Genomic DNA, 22,996 nt, shown 5'->3' on the forward strand with positions numbered 1-22,996 from the left:
TTCTAACCACAGTTTTTATCACCGATCCTGACATGGTTTGGTCTCATGCAGCTATGGGAAAGTCGTCTCAGTTATCTGGTAGTCTCTGGACCCTTTGACCCCTTAAGAATGATACGCATCTAATCCCTCCCAGCAATATCACTCTGAATCAAAAATCCATGTAGAGATTGTTTGACGAACTCTCTTTTTGAGTGCCATAGGAATTAAACAGAAAAGTATGGAGAACTTGGATACTGATGTTATAGTGGAAAGGTTTAACAGCATGACTATTTTAAGATTGTCTTGTCTTGTGATTGACTCAGGCGACAAGCAATTTTTTTTCTTTTCTCAACATAGGAGGGTTCTTCACCGACGTCTCATTCGAATTTTTTAAACACTACGACAACGTTTTAAAGGTGAGGGTGGGGGGGGGGGGGATGGGGGCTGTCTTGTTTACACTAGGTTTGCGCATGACACTCGACGTTTAGGGAGGAACAGTGCATTGTCTAAAAAGATAATGGGGGGAGCCGGGAGTAAGACGAAAATGCGTTTAGTCAAGAGACCAACCATAATAAAATCCATTCATTTAATTCACTTTAGTGCAACAACAAGAAAATAGAGCAAATCACACTCATCATCAAAATAAAATAAGAAAAAAGAAAACTTCCAAATACATGACTGATTCATGCCATTGGAACTTCGGAAGAAAATTTGCGTTCAGTTTCTACAATCGCCAAGCTTGGACTACCTATCCTACAAATTCATAATAATTTTGCTCCTATTTTTTGTGCGTGTTACACTATGTTGAATTCAAAGGGGTACGTTTTGAAGTAAAAAAGCCGAGTAGATTGTGGTCCACTCTACAGACACGTGAATTAAACAAGTGGGTAACTAGCACTGGTAGCGATTCCACACTGGTTTTTCTTGTTCCTCGACATCATAATGTAACCTTCCATGCCCCAGCCCTTTCCCCAGGAGTTCTTCACCAGCCAGTAGTCCTGTCCTTGGTATGTTCCATAACCAACAGCTAGCACACCATGATCCAACAATGTAGAACTGCAGGCACTGTAAGGCAAATTTTACGATTTTAATATGTTAAATTTCGTTTATGACGTTCACTGTCACATGAGGAAAATCGAAGCGAGTTCTCAAGCGTCGGTATCGCGTGATTTAACGGCCTTTATAAGAAACAATACATGAAAAAAATACATAATATTAGCATACGAGCAGCAAGTCTTCACTTTTGACGCTGACCAACGTTTCTTCGTCCGCAAGAAAGTTTGAAGCCTCGTGCAAAGCGAGCTGGCTAGAGGTCTGCGAGGGTATGGCACTAATAGTGCCAGTCTCTTATGCAGCTGCTGTTTGGTCTTGTCATATAATTAGTTCTAAATGTACTTACGGCTCGTCATAGACTCCTTGGTGGTATAACTGAAATGAACCGTGGCTAGCATCTATGGCTACAGAGATTGGGCCGACTGTGGCCACAGCGGATTGAAGATCAGCTTCGCTTCCTCGCTCGACATCCATGTAACCTAACAGGAACGCCACCATAGACTTATTTTTTGAACCAAAAATTACATGAATAAATAAATTGATAAATAAAGCGCCTTACGAAGACCTGAATATAATGATTGAGAAAAGATCTCTGCTTTTTATCTTGTCCTGCGCAACATCGATGGCAAACATCGGCATACTCTCGTTCAATCGGCTGTTCGAGAATCATCACGAACCGCCGATGATGATTCGTTGCCTTTCCCTTACCAGTATCAGTAGCACCAACATCAGCTGCTTTGAACTTGCAGCGTCCATCGCGGGCTGTGTAGGGATAGCTAGACTCGGTATCGATACCACCATTAGCTTTGATATACCTGAAAAATAATAAAGCAATGAATAGCATAAGAACTCTTCAATACAAAGATAAAGCTTACATGGCTAGAAACGCAAGATCTTTACCGTTTTCATGCAAATCCGAGATTGGAAAACAAGAAAACAGTATTTTTTGTGTAGTAACTCCTTAAGGGTGAGAAATATTCAGTTTTCGCCGCTTACTGGAAGGCGTAATCCATAAGTCCTCCCTCACAACCATGATTTCCATAGCTAGTTGAGCAGTCAACCAGATTCTGTTCGCTAAGTGAGACAAGGTTTCCTGTTTTCTTGAAGTGTTGTCCCTCAAGTGATCCTGTTGCACTGAACGCCCAGCAAGAACCACACTGACCTAAAACAGAACAAAGAATAGGCACAAATCACCAACATGATCTATGCGAAATTATCTTTAAATGTCCACAATTTCACGAACGTCTCCTGTGGTAGATACATGATTATCTACTAAATACATAAATTTCTATGCCAAGTTGTAAATGTTCACAAAGGGCTTAAACTTTGATTCCCTAATATTGAAAAATGGTTAGTTGAAGGAATATGTACCTATAGCTGAAGTGCAGACATTTTTTTTTTTCTGCAAAAAATTGGACAGGTTCAGAGTTCCTCATTTTCATGAGTTTGCAACAGATTCAAGGATTGCGAGGAAAGGCTGAATTTTCGTTTGCTGTTTTTCCTCGTGAATGAAAAATCAGATGATTGTGACATTAAGCGATGAGGTCAATCGAGCGAATGAAGCTAAATGAAAAAGAAAGGGACATCAAGAGGACTTTCACAGATCGGTGAGTAAACAGAAAATACGACTTGTTACAAGACATTTAGCTTTAAGGTAAAAAGTAGAAGGAGCTAACTTAAAAAAAAAAAGACACGATCAAACTTACGTTGATTCTTTACTGGGGTAACGTATCCCTTAGTTCTCCAGTCCACTGTGGGGGGGAGGTTTACTCCACTGGGAGGGAGGTAGGCCGATCCTTGACGTTTAGTCTCATTGGAGTAGTGAGAGCGAAGTCCCAGGTAGTAAAATCGGAATTCATCGACTGTCAGATCACCGAACTGGTTCATGGCCAGGGTGTAAGAGTGTCCCTCGGAGTTGTGTTGTTGAACTTTCTACAAAAAACAAAGAAAAATCATTTAGAGGAGAGAAATGAAAGCAACTAGACAAAGGCAAAATACCTTTTCTAACAGCGATGTTGTTATTTGTGAAATTATTTCTTGAGCTAAAATAAAACGCCCTTTCACTGCAACCTGCAACGGAACCATCGTCATAAAATCTGAACTACCGAATTTCAAATGTTAAATGTAGGACCTCGCAGCTGGGAAACTTTTTTTCAAGCGTCAAAGCTGTCAGATTTGACACTTTGCAGGCGTTGATCCTGAAGAGTCAACTGAAGAAGCCTGCATAAATAATCAGTTTCGCACCACAATCGAGCTGTGAAGATGGAGAATAGCGCAGACTACAACGACCACGAAAGACGACAAAAGAAAACAAGACATAAGCAATTATGTGACTAGGCAACATTTTCCTTCGAGAATGAAACGTTATCTGAAAACATATGCTCTCCCGCGAGCGGAACTTGAAGTCGACGTGATCGACATTTTGTGGTTATTAGATTACTTTGGGTATTTTAAGCGCGCTCGCAATTACCAGATTCAAGGTTCGGCGGAGACGAAAGTTTTTGAGATTGGAAAGCATAGATCGTGATGTGCAATTTGTCACTAGCTAGTGCGTAGCGTATCCTAATTTAATTTACTTGACACATGGCAACCCTTTAAGTAACACCGGAAACTGCTGTTACAAAAGGAAACAATAGGCTTCTTCAAAGAAAGCATTTAATGAACTACAGGTCTGAATAAACTAGAGATCATAGGAAAGAATTCGAAAATGCACGTAATTTATTGAGATATGCAACTTTCGGTCAAAATTGAATAAAATTTGAGCACAATGGTCCTAAGGTGGAATGAAAGATTGCCGGCTTTAGTTGAGGCATGACGTCAGAGCTTTCGGTGCCAGGAACGAGGATAGGCGATCAATCGTTTATTGAACGGCATTCCCGTTTAGAAGAAACAAAAGTATCACGCAGATAATCGCAAGATTTATTGAGCAAGGCCAAGAGTTGGGCATGATAAAGAGAACATGCGTAAATAGCTGAATCATGCCTTAACTACAATAGACTCATTCGCACGAGTAGGCCGGCTGAAGGACGATGAACTGTTACGAACCAGCGCGAAAATGAATACAAAATGAGTACAAAATACAAAACTCATAAACTTGTACTATATTAGAAACCACGACAGCAAATATTTATTCTGAGATATACATCGCTGTTTGAATTTTGGTTGAGTCTACCAAACGACTTCTCGTCAATTTACCGTAGGGCGAATAAATACTGCGAAATCAGAATAAGCACTGAAGCGTTACTGCATGGGGCATACTAGTTCACTCGACCACAAATATTAGATAAAATTGTGGTGAAATCTATGCGCCGCCGATGAATCTAGTAAGGTTTGTTGAATGGTTTTGGCAGTAAGAACTGCCTCTTTTAAGGAGAATATAATATTTCATGCGTGAATGACATACCCTTAAGTTGTCTCTCCAGATCGCATAACGAGCTTGTTCCTCGGTATCCGTTTGGTAACTCTTGTCGTGAAAGCTCTTCCATGCCTGCCACTGTTCCTCATATTCGCGAAACTTCAGCACAGCGCTGTTTGCCACGGACAGGCAGAACACAATTGCAAGAACAGCCTTCATCTTTACCACTAAACAATAGCTAAGCTACGGCCACGATGGTCTACAAGGAAAAAATGCTAGCAATTTATAGACAGAAGTCACGAGGTATCCTCGTGGTAACAGGATCAGTTTCGTTGTCACGAGACGGCTACATCTAAGTGATTCAGCGAATTGATCTCAACGGGGGTAGGGGGGTAGGGTTGGTTTATGTCTTTATTCAGAACTCTATTGTCTTGTAGTTGAGAAGATTTGTTTTCCAAAAGCATGAGATGGAAACCAAATCTAACCGGCTAAAATGGAGCGTTCACTTGAAGACCAAATGATGCAATTTGAGTCTGTTCTGATTGTTGTTTTACCTTATTCACTCATGTTTTCATTTTTCAGCTGAATCATCATTTGTCACCAAACCGGCATATAAACAGGGACACGAAGTGGACAAGAATAAACTCGACCTAAAACAGACATGAATACAGTATGCATAATCGCTCTTGTACAGAAAAGCAACCCCATTTATGGTCTTGTGGACGGACTCTAATATTCAGAAATGTCAGTCAAAACGATTGACTTCAGTCTGAGAAAAAGTCAAAATTATCGCATAGAGTTTAGAGCAGTTTACAGAATTCTGTCATCCGACACAAGTGTAATACTATTATGAAAAATAACGAAGAGCGTAATTCTTGAAAAGCACATTGACTATTAAGAAAGCAAATGGGGTTATTAAGATAACTTAAGGGCCAATTTGAGCAGCAGAAAATTGCTTGCTTGCTTCTTATTAGGCAGCCAACTCCGCTAGCCGACTTCTGAGAATATCGAGCTTATGTCCACCAACTTTCCTCCCTCCCCTTCCTCCCTCATAAAACTGTTTTTTGTAGGGATTGGTTTCGGGCTCTCCCAGATTACTGAAAGTCGACAGAAATGAACTCAGGTTATCCAAATCGAATAAAAATTTACAAATTTGCAACCATTCTCGAATACAAAATCTCATTAATTTCAACAAAGAAAAAATTTAGATGACTTTTCCTTTTTCATTAGATCAATATCCCAATTTCAGCGGTTTCATTAGAAGCCGCTTACCGGCAATCTCGAGGCCAGGGTGATTTTGGCTTCTTGTCAACGGTGTGGTCGTCATTATTTGGTGACCTCTGACCACCAAATGTTTAGCATGCGAGTAGGCTAATGTGTTCGGGTTTATACCATCGGTAGCCGCTTACGGAAAAAGTTATTGAAATCTCTGCAATCTATTTGGTCAGTAAGATCCACTGAACTGTAGAGAAGAGCGAGGAGGTCAACTTGAAGAAAAGTTACTATAAAAAGCAAGCAAGGTAAAAAAAAAAAATAACCTGGACGTCATGCAAACGATGAACATATCATTTTGCTAAATTAAGCATGCCGTCATGGATTTATTTTTAAAGAGTTCTCTATTTAGAGATGGTTTTTCTGTGGATGTTGTCAGCTATTATTACACCCATGGAACGGCACGATCCATGCACAAGCCTCCCATGATTCACATCACATGTACACTTTCTTTAAACGTGTTTTGTTCTTGATCCTTATTCAGAACTTTGCTCATCCTTATTTTTTATTTAAGGTGTTATTTTTAATGATGGCCCGTAAGGCCCACCATTTGCACAAACTCTATATCACTATTTAATAAAATAAATAAACTTTTTGACCTTCGGGTCCCATACAAGTTAAACAAAATTTTCTTCCCAGGTGAGGTACAATTAAAAAAATTGCAGAAAGGAAACCTGAACAAAATTCAGGCTTCGACGGGATTTGAACCCGAATTTCCAGAAATTGGTAGGGTGCCACCACCAACTGAGCTGCAAAAAAATATGCTGGGAGCGAACAAACATTTATAATTCCTATCGCTTGTATTGCTAGTACAAAGCTTATATTTCTCGCACAAAATTTATTTTCCTCTTACAAACTTTAAATTTCCTGTATGAACTTCACACTCCTCGTGAAATTTTTATATTCCTCATGCAAACTTTATATCCTTGGAACAATGCTTCCATTTCTTTGACACGAAACTTACATCGAAGGCAAATGGACTCAAACGTTATATCTTCTTTTTTCCTCTTGGGACATATCTCTTTCTCTCATATGACCTAAGAGAGATGTGTCCTTAACCTGTCGCGGGCGCAAGGAGAACATTTCCTGCTCTCTCGCGTCATTTTGTGAGATTGCTCCGAAAGCTTCCGACGAGTCACGAACTTACATTGATGCGCACGACGATTGGTTTGTTCAAGTTCCCACCTCCCAAGGCCAAAGTTGTGTACAAATGCCCTACCCAAGCGCTGGAATTGATCTTCAATTTTCTTGTAAAAAGCAAGATTAGTACTTTAGTGACCGTGACGTTCCTGTGGACTCTTTTTTCTGAGCTATCTGCCCACGCAAGTGATTTTTTTTCTTAAAACGCCTTCATACTGAAAGACAAAACACGTTTATTCCGCTGGAAAGACTTGCAGGTTCCGGTTCAAATTCCCCGCCAAGGTTGAAATTTTATTTCCGGGAACGGGCGACGGTCAAATTCCCGTGAGTTTCCCGGGGAGGGCGTTGATTGGAGCATGATATATGGTCAATGGCTTCTTGAAAACTAATAGCCACACCCTCATTTAATGAACTTTCAACTTATGTCTACTGTTTTCTACTGCTCTCCGTTTGCTTTTTAAATTCTTTTCTTCAACAGCTTTGTGACGGCTTAAAAAAATTGCCGACATTTTGATGAAAAAGAAAACATGGGTGAAACGTCAATGCACTCGACATGTTTGATGTTTAATTTTCCATCTTCTTGAACAGTCTTTGTGACAGTCTGGATACAATCATTGATCGTGAAATAAAAAATGGATTAAAATTGTAAAAGTTCATCAATGAATCAAAACCTCAAGTTTCTAAAACGGGTGGAAAAACCGAAAACCGCATGCAAAACCGTCAAAACCGATAAATTTTCACATCCCAGTTATAAACACTCTAATCGATCCGATGCAGTGGTGACAAGTGGAGCATACAGAGGTTTCGCGGCTTTTCAAGATCTGTGGAGGCGCATAATTGCCACTCAGATCAAAGAGTAACCGAAACTCAAATAGCAAAAACCGAAAACCGCATCGGATACCAAATCCGAAAACGCATTAGTGTCTTTTACGAATACCGAAACCAAGTGCTTAAAAACGGAAAATCCGCAAACCGCAGTGAACCGCACAAAAACCGAAAAACGGAAGTTTTCTTGGCACAAAAACCGAGAAAATGATCTAAAAAATAGCCAAAACCGCAAAACCGATAATACCAATGCCACCCTCCTTAACTCTTTCCCCCCCTAAGAGTGACTAGCATCTCATTTATCCTTACGATATCATCCCCGAATAACAAATTAACGTCACAAGAAGAAGGGAAATGTCAATGTGAAAGTGACCTTCGCAGTAATGAACACTACTTGAGCAGTAGTGAAAACAAGGCCTTAAAAAAATTCAGGCCTGTATGGGATTTGAACCCATGACTTCCACGATACCGGTGCGGTGCTCTTCCATCATCTACCATATTCACGTCTTTATCCGCAGTTCACATATATGATTTTCATATAGTCACAGTCATTTATTCATCACATCACGGGTTTGTTTGGAACCAACATAATGACCAGCTCCCAATTGGCATGTTAATTCAAAATAAAAAGAAAAACATTTAAAGTCTGTCACGAGTGTTATTACAGGAAACCATCCATCGTTACCTTCTGAACTTAAGATGGGGATCATGTGAACGTTATTCAGCAATGCTGCACGTGAGTTTCAGATGCCGTCTTTCCAAAATGGTAAAGCAATTTCCGTGTCAAATTTGCTCTTGGAGGGCGATAAAAGTTCTTGTAAATCGAATTCTGAGAATTCTGTCTCAAGATGCCACACTAGATTCCCCGAGGTCGATGTATAATTTACACAGTTAATTGTCTCAAAAATATGGCAGAATATTACATGAAGGGGTTCTTTCTTGAACAAGCTAAAGGTTTGAGAGCCTCAGCACCACACCCCCCCCCCCCCCTTCCTCAAATCAAAATTTTTTCCTAAATGTGGAAAGCGTTCCCAGCCGGGCTTGCATTCCCAAACACGACAAACATTTATTCATATTTATTTGAGGGTCAAGCCCTTCCAATTACACACTATCCTTCATTAAAAATATAAAAGTGACCAGGACAAGTTCTGTATCTGTAGATAACACTTCTGTCCACCTGTCTGGTTCTGGTTACATATCTCTACCTATCAATTTCAAAAAGATAGTGTTAAAATCGTATGATTGGCTTGTGGACGGGGGATATTACTGGCTATTCTGCGGTTTCATTTGGCTAAATATGGCCAATTACAACAGCTTCAGCGCATCAAATAGGTTTAGGCATACACTAATTTGAAAATAATTTTTACACCACCTACTGACGACAAGTAATTTTGAGTGAAAACTTACGAATCAGTCAATTAATTCTTGAAATTGTACTTCACTTTGACCCTTAACAAGTGATTAGCTTCGAATTTCTCCTTAAAATATCAGCCCTATGTTGCTTTAGATCACAAGAATGAAGAAAAAGATCACTGACTAAAGAAGTACTTGATTGTTTTATCAGTTCTCCTTATCATCACCTTAGGAAATGCCTAGAGAACAGTATGAAGTATATGCATACTGATTTTAGCGTGTAAATGGTTACGAAAGGGAACAAACCTTTCCAAAATATTAGAAGATCATCTACTGTTTCAGCTTCCTAAAAACACAACAGTATGGTAGTTATGCCAACTGGTTAAACAGGCTTTAACAAGTCAACAACAAATTCTTTGGTCATAATCATCAGACAACCAATCAGCTCTAGTTTTGGCTGCTTGGGAGGAGATGGAGAGCATAATATATTCGTGTTAAAGATTTTTAATAAATAAATGAAATAAAATTTATTTGACCTGTGGATAATTTAACTCTGCAAAAGAGCCATTGATAGGTTTTTAAAATATACATTTAAATCTCCGCAAGAGTAATGTCTATAAAATTTTCCTTAAAACTTCTTAATACAATGAGATGTAGATGGGTAATGAGGATAACGATGACTATTAAATGAGCAATTCTGTCTAAATGTCACACTACCCAACCTCAAATTTTTCCAGCTGATGCTGACCCCGACGAAGCTCTTTTCAATTGTTACAAAACAAAACAAACAAAATAATCACAACAGCCAATAAGAACAGGACGAAAATATTACAAGGAACCAATAAGGACTCAAAGTAAAGACAAGAAAACTGCCTGAGGCGCAGGTAAACGTGAGTGATCGACTCATTTTATTGTGTAGTTTGATCTGCGGGAGTAGCTCTGAGAAGGAACTGATTTCCGCTGTAGTGAATGACGTTTCGACAACTTTAGCGGAGACATCATCAAAGGAAAATCGTTCTTAGGACTACCCTCACCCACGCGATCAGACTACACCATCAAATGCTACTCCTCAGTTACACAACGACTAAGTCACAGTTAAGTTTTCAATGTGATTCGTTCAGAAAAAGGGTGCGTTTCCTGGACCAATCACATGACGAAATAACGCAAACCCGAGGCAATCCCAGATTAATCTCCACATTCCATTGTAAATTTCTTTACCTCTACGGATTACCTTGAGATCAAAGACTAAAAGAAGGCCTCAATTTGTGACACAATAGTCAAAGATAAAAAATTATTTGCTCATAATTGCCACTTGTAAACTTCATATGTGATAAACTTATCTGTGATCATGAAAAACTTAAACATACTTTTAATACTTCAAAGCTCACGCTGCCATCCTCAAGCACACGATAACCTAGACCAAGTAAGCAGAATTCAATAACTTTACACTTGTTGGTAAGTCAACCCCTTCAGGCGGCTGATAATGTGCGCGGCTGAAAGATTGTCCGAAAGATCAATATTTGGCCGAGAAGCGAAGCTTCGAAAGCAGATGTGAAATTTTGAAGATGATCTCTCAGCCAAGGACATCATCAACTAACGAACCAGCAAGCCAGAAACGGGGTTTATTTATTTTACAACTCTCACATTCATTTTCCCATCGCGCGTCGACAGCAAATGTTGTTGACTTTTTTGAACTTTTCGGAGCAGCATTTGAGATCAACCTTTTAAAGAAACTACCACTGGACTCTACAAAACAAGTTCACTTTTCTTCCATGTAAAGTAATACAGATGAATAAGTGAAACTCTTGAGCTGGCTTTTCCCCGCTGGCTTTGGTATTTTCGACAGAAATAATCGCAGGACAAATATCGACGTAAATGGGGATTATTGCGTGATAAGTATCCCGTGATTTTGAACTACGCGATGCAAAGAGTCGCACAAAAATTAATGTGTTGTTAAAAATCAAATAACATAACACTTGAAAAAAACAACCAAGTTATCCTGTTTACCTCACAGACATTTAGGTCGAAACATCTTGGTTTAAGTAATACTGAGGTCTTTAAATCATCAAGTCCATGCCTACCTAAAACAGCAGGTGCTTGACGACTGCAATGTCGTGAAAAAAGTGATAGGGAATTTGCACCACAATCATGTAGAATGAGGTAATCTCCTTCTTCAACCTAAGAAATGACAACTTTGTTAACTTAAATAGTTGCATTTTACATCAGACTGGTAGACGCACACTTCTGTGCATTAAATTTCCATCACTTTAGAGAAACTAAGTACTGTATAACAGTTTCCAATTCGTTTAATCCATATTTAGAGGACATTGTCACAAATCAAAAGCCAGGTTTAGGATCTTGGCGACAAAATAAGTAAGAACAATTCAAACAGTGTCAAAAAAACTGAAAAAAGGAGCCTCGCTTGACCTGAAACACTCCTTAATTTCAAAGGTGTATGGTAGAAAAGATTAAGTGTATTTGTTAACATGCAACTGAAAGTTTTGTGGGAATTTTTCACGAACTAGTAACGTTTAACGTTTTGCAGAACCAGGTTTTCCAGTTTTGAGATGAATATCATTTCCGTACGGAACTAATCCTGCAATTTTTTGCATAAGCAACAGAGCACTGATTGACGATAAACTTTCTAACTTGTCACCTTATACCGAGGAGAGTTACATAAATGATCTTTGGATACAGTAGTACTTCGAGAACGTTCAAAAATTTGAAAAATACAACTTGACACTTGATTCTCACTTGCAGAATTTTTCATATCATTATCACTTTTCTTAACTTTTCTGGTGTTATCGTAATAAAAATTTTCAAGCTACATGGTATTTAAAGATAAAAAGAAGACAGCGAGAGCTAAGTCAACAGATCTGAGTTCCCAATTATTTTACATAACTTGAGGCTTACCGTCGGAAGAAGTACATCTCGCTTTACTACGTCACCAGAAAAGCACAGAGGGCCGGCAATATTATAGCGCATTCTCTGTGGTCATAAAAAAGAGTCTATAAGAAAAGACATATCTAACTCCTGATGGTTAGTTCTATTTGAAACCAATGGTTTGTTGCAACAGCTAAAAGTTTCTTAAATTCCCTGACTTTTCCCTGACAAATGTAAAGTTTCCTTAACTAACTACATTAATAGGTTCACAGATAAGTCCCGATTGTGGCGTAAAACCTTCCCTCACAGCCATTTTTTCCTAGCTTAAATTATGCTTTCCGCACGTCACATTCAGTGCACGTGAATTGTTAACTCCGTACCGAAACGCGGAAAAACATCAGCTTGTTGTTTAATTTCTTTCCTTGTCACTGCCCTTACAGAGAGATGGCCATTGAAGAATGGCTAAAACAAGAGTGAAGTGATGTGGGGCGTTGAGATGACGGTCAGTGGAGGTTTGACTGTGTCTTGAAAGTTTAACTAAGCACATTCTCCGTACTGTTCTTTGTACAATTCCTTGGGCGCTGACAAGGATAATTTGTTTAACATTCGAGAGCTTTTTTAGTTGGTGATCGTTTCCTTGATTCTCGTGACCTTAATGTTTGATTCAGGGGTAATATGGTGAGGAGAAATAAGAATCTGGTCACTCTTAGGGTTTAAAGGGTTAAAACGACTGGGATTTAAAAAGCTTCATAACTGTATAACTTTTGTACGTAATTATTTGGCTACCAAAAAGGTTCTAATCAAAATGTAATCGATCTTCAGTTCTTTGTTATGATTTTTTTCAGCAGTTAACTTACAACTACGTGTACATACCTCTCCTTCTTTTAATTGTCCTTCCTCGCTAAAAACTTCAACTCGTCTCTGTCAAAAAAAGAATACTTCAAGATCAGGCTTTACATGTAAAGCTGCCCGACCAAACTGAAAATTGGGTACTGTTATATTTGTATAATGCACCTACTTGGTATTTCTGGACGTTTGGGCAATAACACGTCCTCGTCATCATATCCTATTAACACAAGGGTATTTCATCACATCAGTGACAGTTTTAGGATTAATAGAATTACTTCAAAACAAAAAAACCAAAGAAAGAAACAAATCAGAGAAAACAGGATTTATGGCCCAAGCAAAAAGTGCGCTTGCCATAAATCTATGCATAGCTATGCAGGACTAAATACAGATTTAACTGACAAAGTTGTGACCAGCTCCAATTATACCCACTAAGTCATCCACGGCCTGATGATTTCTTGGTGATTCCATAATTTACATCAATTTCCTATTATTAGCACAACATACCGCTCCAAAATGTATAAGAACTATTTTTAGGTTGTCTGAAGCCTTCTTTGTGTATTCCACTCGACTAACCAGCCAGCCAGCCTAACAGAAAATAAAAAACGCAGTCAAACTAAACAAAACAACAATTCTTCTCGTCAGGAAGGAGTAAGAAACATCGTTTCAAATTCATGAAATGTTAATTCTCATATAACCAACATTAATCATGGAGAACCTAATCAAACCCAAAGAAGTCTTTTGTGTACATGTTCCAAATATTTCCAAATATATTGTTAATATATCCCAAAGATGACCTGAAGATTTGACCCAATATGTCTGGAATACTGTCGCCTTCTCAGCCACAGGTTTTGGCTAATGTCCCTGCTTCTTGGTGTAATTCGTCGGGTAAGTAAAAAAAAAAAAAAAAAAACCCAAAACAAAAAGTTTTAGTTTAACATTTAAATTACATCTGTTCATACAGTACCTTCGCATTAAATGCTTGACCAAATTCTGTAATTACTTTCTTGAAAGCCCCATAGCTAGGGAAAAGTTCTGGAACTTCTTTCTAATAAAATTATTTTTACTAGCATCAGTGAGCAAATAAATAATATTTATTTGGGGGGGGGAGGTTCACCCTTCTTTGAATCCCTTTTACAAACTGGGTGCCTGAAACTGGCTAAATTTCTCAGATTGGTTCATGTATCATTCATCAACTAAAGATGTTGCCCAGAAGACAGTGAAGATTAACTCTGAAGATTTTTATTTATTCCCCTATAGATGAGATTGACTGAGAGGATGCCACTTGGCAAGGGATTAATGGACATTTGCACAATGCATTATGGTTGGCATTTTGACCTAACCACCATCTTGGAAGGAAAACTGGAAATAAATTACATCTAACATCTTGGAAGTCACCTGACCAAATCTGTTGTGAAATTGGTATACAACATCTTTGGTTCCCAGAGATGGAATTTTAACATACAATGGAAACCCAAAGGAAAGAAAATTTACTTTTGAAAACCTGAAAACATCAAATTTCCCCGAGGTTGCTCCCCCCCCCCCCCACCCAGTCCTGAAGTAAACCATTGATAGGTAAATTATGCTCAACACATTCATTTCAGAAAAATCCAACTAATCTCAAAACCAACAGACAACCAAATGAGTTCAATCTAATGCTTCCTTTCCCCTAAGGTGTTTAAAATGGATTGTTTGACTAAACTAAACTTTATTTTCCACCAAATGAGAATATTAATTAATTTCTTATTGAATTAAGTAATATAGAATTAGATTTGCAAAAACAAATGTTATACCAGACTGACAGATAGCTTAATTCACGGTAAGAAAAAGCACAAAAAGTTTAAATTAAGTAAACTACATTACTATTTGTACTGGAAATTTGCAATGTATTCAAGAGTAAATTGAATAATTAATTCATGGAACTTATTTCACACACAACAATACTTACTTTCAGGGTCTCTGCATAATCTTGAAATGATGGTCGAGTAGTGTCATCCTCCAAGTTAGCCTGTATGCAGTATCAAATTGACATTCAAACACTTGAATTCAAGGGCTGCAAAGTTGAAATACTCAGTTACCATTTATACCATTATTATTTTCAGGTAGAAACTTACAGGTAATCCTCCACCAATATCAATAGTGTGGATCTGTTTTTTTCCTAATCTTCCATTCACTTCCTTAAAAAAAAAACCAGAACATGAAAATTTAGTGATCATATTACTACATACTCCCAGATCTTGGGAATTAAAAGGGTTAATAAACAAATTGACGAGAAAGCAAAATGTTATACAATTATTATAATACAATATTTTCTAGAGTTACATGAATGCATTTGAAGAAACTCCTCAAAGAAATTGTTAATATTCCAGAATTTATGTTAAAGTTAATAAAAAAGTAGGAAAGACACAGATAGCACTGTCCTCAGTTTTTTGAACAAGTTTTAAACATTATTTGCCAAATACCATTAGAAGTAGAATGAAATAGACCTGAAATGAACCCACAAGCTATTTAACAATCATCATTTTGAAGTCAAGGCTTTGATTGATTGATTGATTGAAATAGCTGGGATATTATACTACTGGACACTTCACCAAAAACAGGTGCATTTTACCATAGGAACAACAGTGCATGTATAACTTTAGAAGCAGAGAATATTTATTTAGATGACGATATGTCCTTACCAAAGCAAAGTCAACAACACATTTAACACCACAGGTAAGATCACTACAGTCATAACTCTGAAATCAGATGGAAACAAAACACTTAACACCAGGCAACATTGAAATAGGGGAGAGGAGGGGGAATATATGAAAGTTACTCCTTTAACCCCTAAAAGTGTCTAGCATCTAATTTCTCCTTACAATATCACCCCTGAATCAAACATTAAGGTCATGAGAATGGAGAAAATGATCACCAACTAAAGAAGCTATTGATTGTTGAACAAATTCTCCTTGTCAGAACCCTTGGAAATGCTTAAGGAGTTGTATGGGGAGTATGCACACTCATGTTAGGGAGTAAAGGGTAAAAGAAGAAATTTAAAAAGCACATGATTAACTGAAGTAGAGCATGCCAAGACTTTTACCATTCATTTTAATTGAGAGACCACCTTTAATTTTATCAGTTTAAGAAAATACTATTTTACAAGTCAGAAAATCTACTTGACAGCCAAATAAATTGCTTTACAGTAAGTTTACTTAGTTGTAACAGTATGTATATCCACAAATTATTTCAAACCTGGGACCCAATATGTATATGAACTGCTGTTAACCAAGGGCGATCCAAATACCAGCCGATGATTTCTTCTTTTGATGAATCTGTCAGCTGCTCAAAAACAATATTTACAATTTAACATAGATTTATTTTTCGAGTTGTTACCATCATCACTGGCACAAAATGGCAATATGATTCTCTTGTGTCTCATGGTCTCTTCATGGATTTTTTTTTCTCTGAACCCTTTTAATCCAAGAACTGATTGACACATAACTTTTCCCTGTAATAAATGTATCCATACGATATCCACCAAATAGGTAATACGTATACTCAAACTTCTCAAGTAGTGAGTGTTTTGTTGATCTAACACCAAATTCTCCTACCAAATGTTTAAGGAAATGTGTAATAACTAGAGGGGAGAAATAATACCAAGTAATCATATCCTGGGAGTTTAGGGGACAACAGTACATCAGCAAGAAGATTGATATATGAACTGGTCATATAACAACACTTCAAGGTTGTGCAGTGCACTATTCTACATACATTCATATACACCTCAAGAAGTTCATCACCAGAATTATTCAAAGGGGGAAGGGAAAACCCCAATTTCCTACTGTTGTTAAAAAATTATCAAAAATGGTATTCTTCTACAGATGTGTTATATTAATCTTGTTGCATTCACCTGGACTCCAAACTTTGAATCTGCTGTACATGTACTAAATTAAAGAAATTTACAGAACTCAATATCAAATACATTATAGAACAAACATACAAAAAAAATAATAATAACAAAAGAACAAATCAACAAATCAACCAAACAACAAATACACAATCATTAAACGATTTTGTCAAAGTAATGTTACACAGTCAGCAACATTGATCATAATTATTTACATTTTTCATCTAATTTTAGTTACTAGCATGTTGCTCACCTTAGAGCTTTAACAGCACCAACCCCAAGAATAGGTTTCAATCTTATTCCAACTGATGATTTTGTTTGTCTACCACACCAAAGAATACAAAAGGATATATGTCAAGAAAATCTCAATAAATATATAAATTCCACTATTGCATACATTTTCCCTCCAATAAAAGGGCTGTTAAAACAAAAATATTACCATTGGTGGCTCAATTTTCAGCATGGAAGCATGATATTGTGTTGCAAACTCTGGATCACAGTCCACTTACTCCAGTCTCTTTGACAGCCTTGTATCCCCCAGCTAGTTCATTTTATTTCTATTTAATAATGGCAATAGGACCGAGTGGAGTCCAATTCAGTCTGTAATCATACAAGTAATTATTAAAAGATCGAAAAACCACAAAGTGGGAGTCTGATTTGTCAGTCATGAGCATGATTACAGAGTGACAGAATTGGAAGACACAAAGTCCCGTCACCATTTAATCATAACCATAACAATTTTCCAAAAAACAAATACATCTACAACAAATATCTCCAAAAGAGATGATGTTTAAAGTTAGAAATTCCTCCATTTTGGAAATTCCCCACTTTTTCTAAGGATAAATGGTTGTTGCTATGGTTAATTGTGATCAATTCTGTGATTGGTGGGTTTAGCAGGGTAGACTTGAGAATGAGATTGGCTGCTTCAACTGTCCAATTACCTGTGTCCGAGCATAGCCAACTGTCTGATTACACTGTCCAATTACAACTCTTCAAAATGATTAGCGAAAAAGAAAACAGTGACCCATCCAGCTGGAAGCTTTTATCAGTTTCTGTAGCATGAAATGACTAGTGGTAGTTCAACTCTTCCAGAATGTTATAATTTATGAGAAATAACTAGAGTGGAGAACTTATTAAAAAAGTCATGATCAAAAACAGAAGAAATCTCTAAAAAAAATCCAAGAAGTCTACCACCTTCATTATGAAATATCTATGTGATAACTTCTTTATAATATCTTTACAAACAACTACTTAAAGTTCCACAACAAGGATTTATTCACCTCAGTTCTCTGAGAAAAAGTAGCTGAGCTATTATTGCCCACCCTCTCACCTTTGTGATTTACATGGCACCTCTATGCTCAACCCCTCTGTGCCAAACTGATCCAGTTTCACTCCATTTACTGATTGATTAATACTTCTATAGCTCATTCCACCCAATATGTATAAACAGGATACTTGTGAAATGCATTACTAATTTCAAATTATTCTTAGAGGAAAATCTCTAGAACAATCCATGTAGTATAATTATTTAAATAAGATACTTGTGAAATACAATACTAATGATAAATCATTTGGATCAATATCAGTATCTGGGCAACTGCCCACCTACCCCTCCCCTAACCCAACATTAACCTCAATTTGTCGTCAATTGACTGTTGTTGAGTTAGGGGAGGGGTAGGTGGGCAGTTGGCCAGATACTGATATTGATCCAATCATTCTCATATCACCACCCAGCTGATAAAATTACCCAGACTTACCCTTGATCATTTATTATAGCTGTTATTCTCTCAAGTTCTTGATAGTTGTCCACATTTACATGAATTCCATTTTCTAAAGCAAACTCTAAAACAGTGCAATTAATCAGAGTGAACATCAAATTAAGCCTTCTCATTCCTTCTTTGTGAGAAAACATACATGAACATTGAAACACGCTGAATGACAGTCAAATAAATTACACAATTCACATCTTACAAATTAAGTATTAAAATTTAGTAACCAAGGTGGACTTCAATTTTAGCAACTGCAGAGAAGAGGACTGAAAAAAATTCAGCCTTAAACAGGATTCAAAATAATGCTTCTCAGATACTTAAGAGGCATAGGCATTTAATTCCTGTCAAATCCTGAATAATTTCATGCATTTTTCCTGCAGTTGCAAGAATAAAGCAGCCCATCTGCAAGGATCATTCCTGCATTTGATTTCCATCCAAAGGTCACAATGAAATTTCATTAAAAATTATGTTCAGATTCCTTTGAGGGAACAAAAAGCCCACTAAGATTTGCCTCACCCTCAACATGAAGCTTTGTAGCTCAGTTGATAGTAGCACCCAGCTAGTATCTGGGAGCCAAGGCTTTGAATAAGAAGAACTGCAATACTTTATTAAACCCTTTAACTCCCAGAAGTGATCAACATGAAACTTCTCCCTATAATATCCTTACATTATCCAGCAAACAGGTAAAGAGAATATTCAAACTTAACAGGTAGAAGTTATCTTGATCTAGCACCAAATTCTCATAATTAATTTACATGTAAATGTGTAGCAGCTAGAGGGGAGAATTAACAATCAGATCATGGGGGTTTAAGGGTTAATTTACAGCCCACTTGCAGGGATCATTTCTGCACTTGAATTTCATCCACAGTTCATAATGAAATTTATCTCAATAAAAACTGTACATATTTTTAATGCTACTACATACAATGTAAAGCCTCTTTGCAATGGTCTCATATCAATTAACAAGATTACTGGTTAGTCTTTCACATAATATTCAATAGTAGTCATACTCAATTCTGGCTCTGTTTTCACAGGTGAGTCAAACACAATTTTCTCAGGAGGAAATCCAAGATCCATGCCATGTAGCACTTCCGTGATTGAAGCACACTCAAGACCATGACCCTAGATAAACGATAACACAAATTGGCTTCTGGTATTCTAGGGGTGTATACATTAACACAACCTCCAAGAATGATTAACATCAAACTTCTCTTTACAGTATCAATACTAAATAAAAAATGAACCCTTTTGTCACTCTTACCTGAGAGTGACTATCATCTAATTTCTCCCTTAAATATCACCTATGAATCAAACAGTAAGGTCACGAGAGTAAAGTAAATGATCAACAGCTGAAGAAGTTCTTGATTGTAAATCAAATTCTCCTTGTCAGTTCCTTAGGAATTTGCAGAACAGTATGGAGAATATGCATACTGAATTTAGGGCGTAAATGGTTAGGGTCACTAGAATAAGGGAAATGACCAACAACTCAAACACAACTATTGATTGATAGACAAATTCTTCTGTCAGTAGAGAGAGAAATGTACAGAAAACAGTATGGGGAATATCCACAGCTGAGGGTTCAGAGTAGTCACTGGGTGCAAAAGATAAAAAAATTGTTGAAAGGGGGGTATGTTGTTAACAATTTCTGCACATCTTACATGATTTAGTTTTAGCACTGCTTGTCCTTGAATGTAAGCAGGTTTGTATTCATATGGCAAGGAGAAACAACAAATTGGGTTTCTAGATTTGAAAAAGATCTTAATATGTAATACAGTTTCTTAAGATTGACAAGTCTTCACCACCCCGATTAAAATTTTTTTCTCCTCAAAGGGAGAATTATGGGAAGCCAATTCCTCCCCCCCTTTCCAAGCTACACCCCTAAATGAACTTACTTCATTGGAGTAATGTTTTATGAGGATGAAATTGAAGAGCAAATTTTAGTTACATGCCTTTTTAAGAATAATCTTTAGCATAGCTGAAACAGGATTGGCTTTTACAGCAATTGCATGGAGAACATCTGTGAAAGAGACATCAAAAAAATTAATAACCTTTAGCTCATCCATGAAAGGAAAAAGCCACAGTTTAAATTTCTTACTACTATGAGTGACTTATTTCTTTGGACAATATCACCACAGTATCAAACATTAAGGTCAACAGAATAAAGGAAACCATTGCCAACTAAAGAAACTCTTGATAGTTCAGCAAATTCTCTGCATCAGCACCACAGAGAAAGAATAGTAAGCACAAAGAGAAGAGTATGTAAAAGAAATCTACTGATGTTATTGTGTGAACAAATAATTAGTGAACAAACACCTTTGCGTGACTGGTAACGTCCACAGCTGACAGAAGAATAAATATTTTGCTGAGAGGCAAAGCTTTGAGGGAAAATATGAAAAAAGAACTCCAAACAAGTGTCAAGGTTTTCTCCGTCTCCCATTTACATTTGATAACAAACCTCTGAAGATTTCTTAGTGAGTGAGTGACTCATTTGCATATTGAAGTCCCCAGAAAAAAAAACTTGGGCAGACAACCCTGTTAATCGATGGCTTATGATCGACATCTTTGGTCCACATCATGTGTCCATGGCAGATGATGAGCAAATGTCGGAAATCGAGCAGGCTTTTGAGGTGGTTAGAGGCGGGCAATTGCTCTGATTTTTGGCTTGGCTCTCATACGTTTATTGAATTTTAATGTGCCTGAAGAAATTTGGCAAAGTTGTAGTGACATAACTAAGCCCAGACTGCCACCGTCATTTTGGATGTCCACCTGGGTAGATTTTGGTCACGTGCTAAGCAACGTATAATCAAGAACAAGATAGAATTTCATTTCAGGCCTATTTATCGATTTTGTGGTGCATAACTTTCGCATTTAGTACGTAATATTTATTTTGAATCTTCAAATTGTCTTGAAACTTGAGAGAGAATTATTCTTTAAAAATTCACTGAAAATCGGTAGCCAAAATTATTTGTTTAAGTGTTTGATTTTCGTCTTTATCAATAAAGGGCAAAATTACTGAGCGCTAATTGGTTGAGAGAGAGGGCATTTTTTTCTTAATCGAGGGCATTTTTAGTAATCAAGAGGGCATGATTACCTGTTAATGATTGGCTAATCTGTTGCATTGCTAATCCGTTGCTTCCCAGATAAAAATAGACTGCGCGCGTGATTTTCCTTCGTGTAAATTTTGCCCTTTATTGATAAACAAGTAATCCCATGAGACCTCGTACTATTAAGAATTAATTGCACTTGAGTTTTCAAAATTTTCCAAATTGCCCTCTTCGCTTCGCGACTCGGGCAATTTTGGAAAATTTTGAAAACTCAAGTGCAATTAATCCTTAATAGTACTTGGCCTCATGTGATTACCTATACTAACCTGTAATTTCGTCAGTCGCTGGCACTTTCTGTTGCTTCACACAGAAAAAAACACACGATACGAAATGTAATGATCGACTTTATCCCAATCTCACGCCACAACAGAAAAAGCTTTTGAACACCTGTAAACTCCGAGCGCTTCGGAGTAAGTTATCAAAGCCTCCCGACACATGTAAATGAGTTGCGGGGTATTCTGAAGTTTAGCCGATATCTTTAACAAATCTTCGGATTGTTTTCAAAGTTCAAGGATTGTAAATCACAATTTTATGAAAAACGAAGGTTGTTCTCTTATTTCAGTGTGAATCCTCGCACGCCTGCCTTTCGCTGGCGCCGCTTGTTGAAACTTTTCACCCCACCACTATTCTTGGCAACAAAGGTCGCCATTTCGTTTGTTTATTACTCGCCACAAACTATCAAAAGCCTTAAATCGACAAAAAAGTTTACAGGAATCGACCAATCGAGGGAGCGAGCGGGTGCCATTCCACATTTTATTTATCTGACTGTCATTAAGCGGATTTTGGGGATGAAATGGTACGATTTGCGGAATTTATGAAACATTTTTCGGGATCAATTCCGTCTTGGCGACCCCAAGACCCCTGAACTAATGACATCGATCGATGAGTTGTTTACCTTTACCAAAAGCTTCTTCTGCCCTGTCGAGTCCAGATTCGAATTCATCGAGATCGTAAAACAGACCTGCATGCTTGGGCTTTCCTGGTTCATAAGTAAGAGACGGAGAGCCTAAAATTCCCTGAGATATAGCTGCTGAAAGAGCTCTTTGAGATGTTTTACCCGACATTTTCCCCCGTAATTTTCGGGAGTTTCTACGTCACGGGCGACGAGCGGTGGAAGGGAAAAAGGGCGTAATACGAGTGGTCAGCGGGGAAACAACTTAAATAATTCATATAGAGACAGATCAGTTGTAGTTGCAGAAAAACAGAAATCGTGTTGTATAAGCGATGTGTCAACAGCTGTTAAAAGGCAATTTGCTCTGACAAAGGGCTAACGCCCGAAACGTCAGCTTTGAAACTCTTAACGCTGGCCGATCTCTGTTATCAACTCGGTCGATAGAACCAAATTATCCTGTTATACTCTCCCACTGACGCAGCACCACAGTTTCCTAAGAAACTTACCCCCTTTTTAACTCGTGAATTGCGCGCATGCGCAAAAGCGAGTTATATATACGATGTAGAGAATGGCATTCGCTCGCTCGCTCGATTGGTCGATTCCTGTAAACTTTTTTTAGATTTTAGGCTTTTGAGT

The 22,996-nt window shown here is 37.6% G+C and overlaps 2 protein-coding genes across 6 annotated transcripts; both read right to left on the reverse strand.

Annotated features, from left to right (window-relative positions):
* Positions 1-547: 547 nt before the first annotated feature.
* Positions 548-4,643, reverse strand: LOC113665926 (procathepsin L). The gene is made up of 6 exons (XM_027181660.2): positions 4,436-4,643; positions 2,739-2,964; positions 2,029-2,194; positions 1,741-1,847; positions 1,379-1,511; positions 548-1,044 (listed from the first exon to the last, which is right to left on the reverse strand). The coding sequence occupies exons 1-6, from the start codon at positions 4,604-4,606 to the stop codon at positions 855-857; spliced, it is 993 nt and encodes a 330-aa protein (XP_027037461.2). The 5' UTR covers positions 4,607-4,643; the 3' UTR covers positions 548-854.
* Positions 4,644-8,687: 4,044 nt separating this feature from the next.
* Positions 8,688-22,608, reverse strand: LOC113665932 (uncharacterized). Of its 5 annotated transcripts, none has more exons than XM_027181667.2 (19): positions 22,364-22,608; positions 20,314-20,381; positions 19,375-19,486; positions 18,353-18,437; positions 16,849-16,920; positions 16,599-16,632; positions 15,941-16,027; positions 15,388-15,444; positions 14,821-14,883; positions 14,655-14,714; positions 13,674-13,754; positions 13,214-13,294; positions 12,879-12,926; positions 12,734-12,781; positions 11,891-11,965; positions 11,059-11,155; positions 10,345-10,391; positions 9,284-9,323; positions 8,688-8,829 (listed from the first exon to the last, which is right to left on the reverse strand). In XM_027181667.2, the coding sequence occupies exons 1-19, from the start codon at positions 22,530-22,532 to the stop codon at positions 8,816-8,818; spliced, it is 1,338 nt and encodes a 445-aa protein (XP_027037468.2). In that variant the 5' UTR covers positions 22,533-22,608; the 3' UTR covers positions 8,688-8,815. The 5 variants fall into 5 exon arrangements, with proteins under 5 accessions (XP_027037468.2, XP_027037469.2, XP_089055953.1 ...); XM_027181668.2 differs by having other exon boundaries at positions 16,849-16,917; positions 22,364-22,607; XM_089199827.1 differs by lacking the exon at positions 22,364-22,608 and adding an exon at positions 20,820-21,136 and having other exon boundaries at positions 16,849-16,917.
* Positions 22,609-22,996: the final 388 nt, after the last annotated feature.

The sequence above is a fragment of the Pocillopora damicornis genome, chromosome 3 (genome assembly GCF_964200805.1).
Source record: "Pocillopora damicornis chromosome 3, jaPocDami1.2, whole genome shotgun sequence".
Taxonomy (NCBI): Eukaryota; Metazoa; Cnidaria; class Anthozoa; order Scleractinia; family Pocilloporidae; genus Pocillopora; species Pocillopora damicornis.

What these genes read in the sequence shown, in the direction of transcription:
- LOC113665926 (XM_027181660.2), bottom strand. Translation starts at nt 4,606, where the DNA reads ATGAAGGCTGTTCTTGCAATTGTGTTCTGCCTGTCCGTGGCAAACAGC. An exon ending in TACCCCAGTAAAGAATCAAC is followed by an intron (nt 2,195 to 2,738) that starts GTAAGTTTGATC and finishes GTTCTGTTTTAG; the next exon opens with GTCAGTGTGGTTCTTGCTGG. An exon ending in CTTATGGATTACGCCTTCCA is followed by an intron (nt 1,848 to 2,028) that starts GTAAGCGGCGAA and finishes ATTATTTTTCAG; the next exon opens with GTATATCAAAGCTAATGGTG.
- LOC113665932 (XM_027181667.2), bottom strand. Translation starts at nt 22,532, where the DNA reads ATGTCGGGTAAAACATCTCAAAGAGCTCTTTCAGCAGCTATATCTCAG. An exon ending in AGAAGAAGCTTTTGGTAAAG is followed by an intron (nt 20,382 to 22,363) that starts GTAAACAACTCA and finishes TCTCTTTCACAG; the next exon opens with ATGTTCTCCATGCAATTGCT. An exon ending in GCTATAATAAATGATCAAGG is followed by an intron (nt 16,921 to 18,352) that starts GTAAGTCTGGGT and finishes TCTTTGGTGTGG; the next exon opens with TAGACAAACAAAATCATCAG.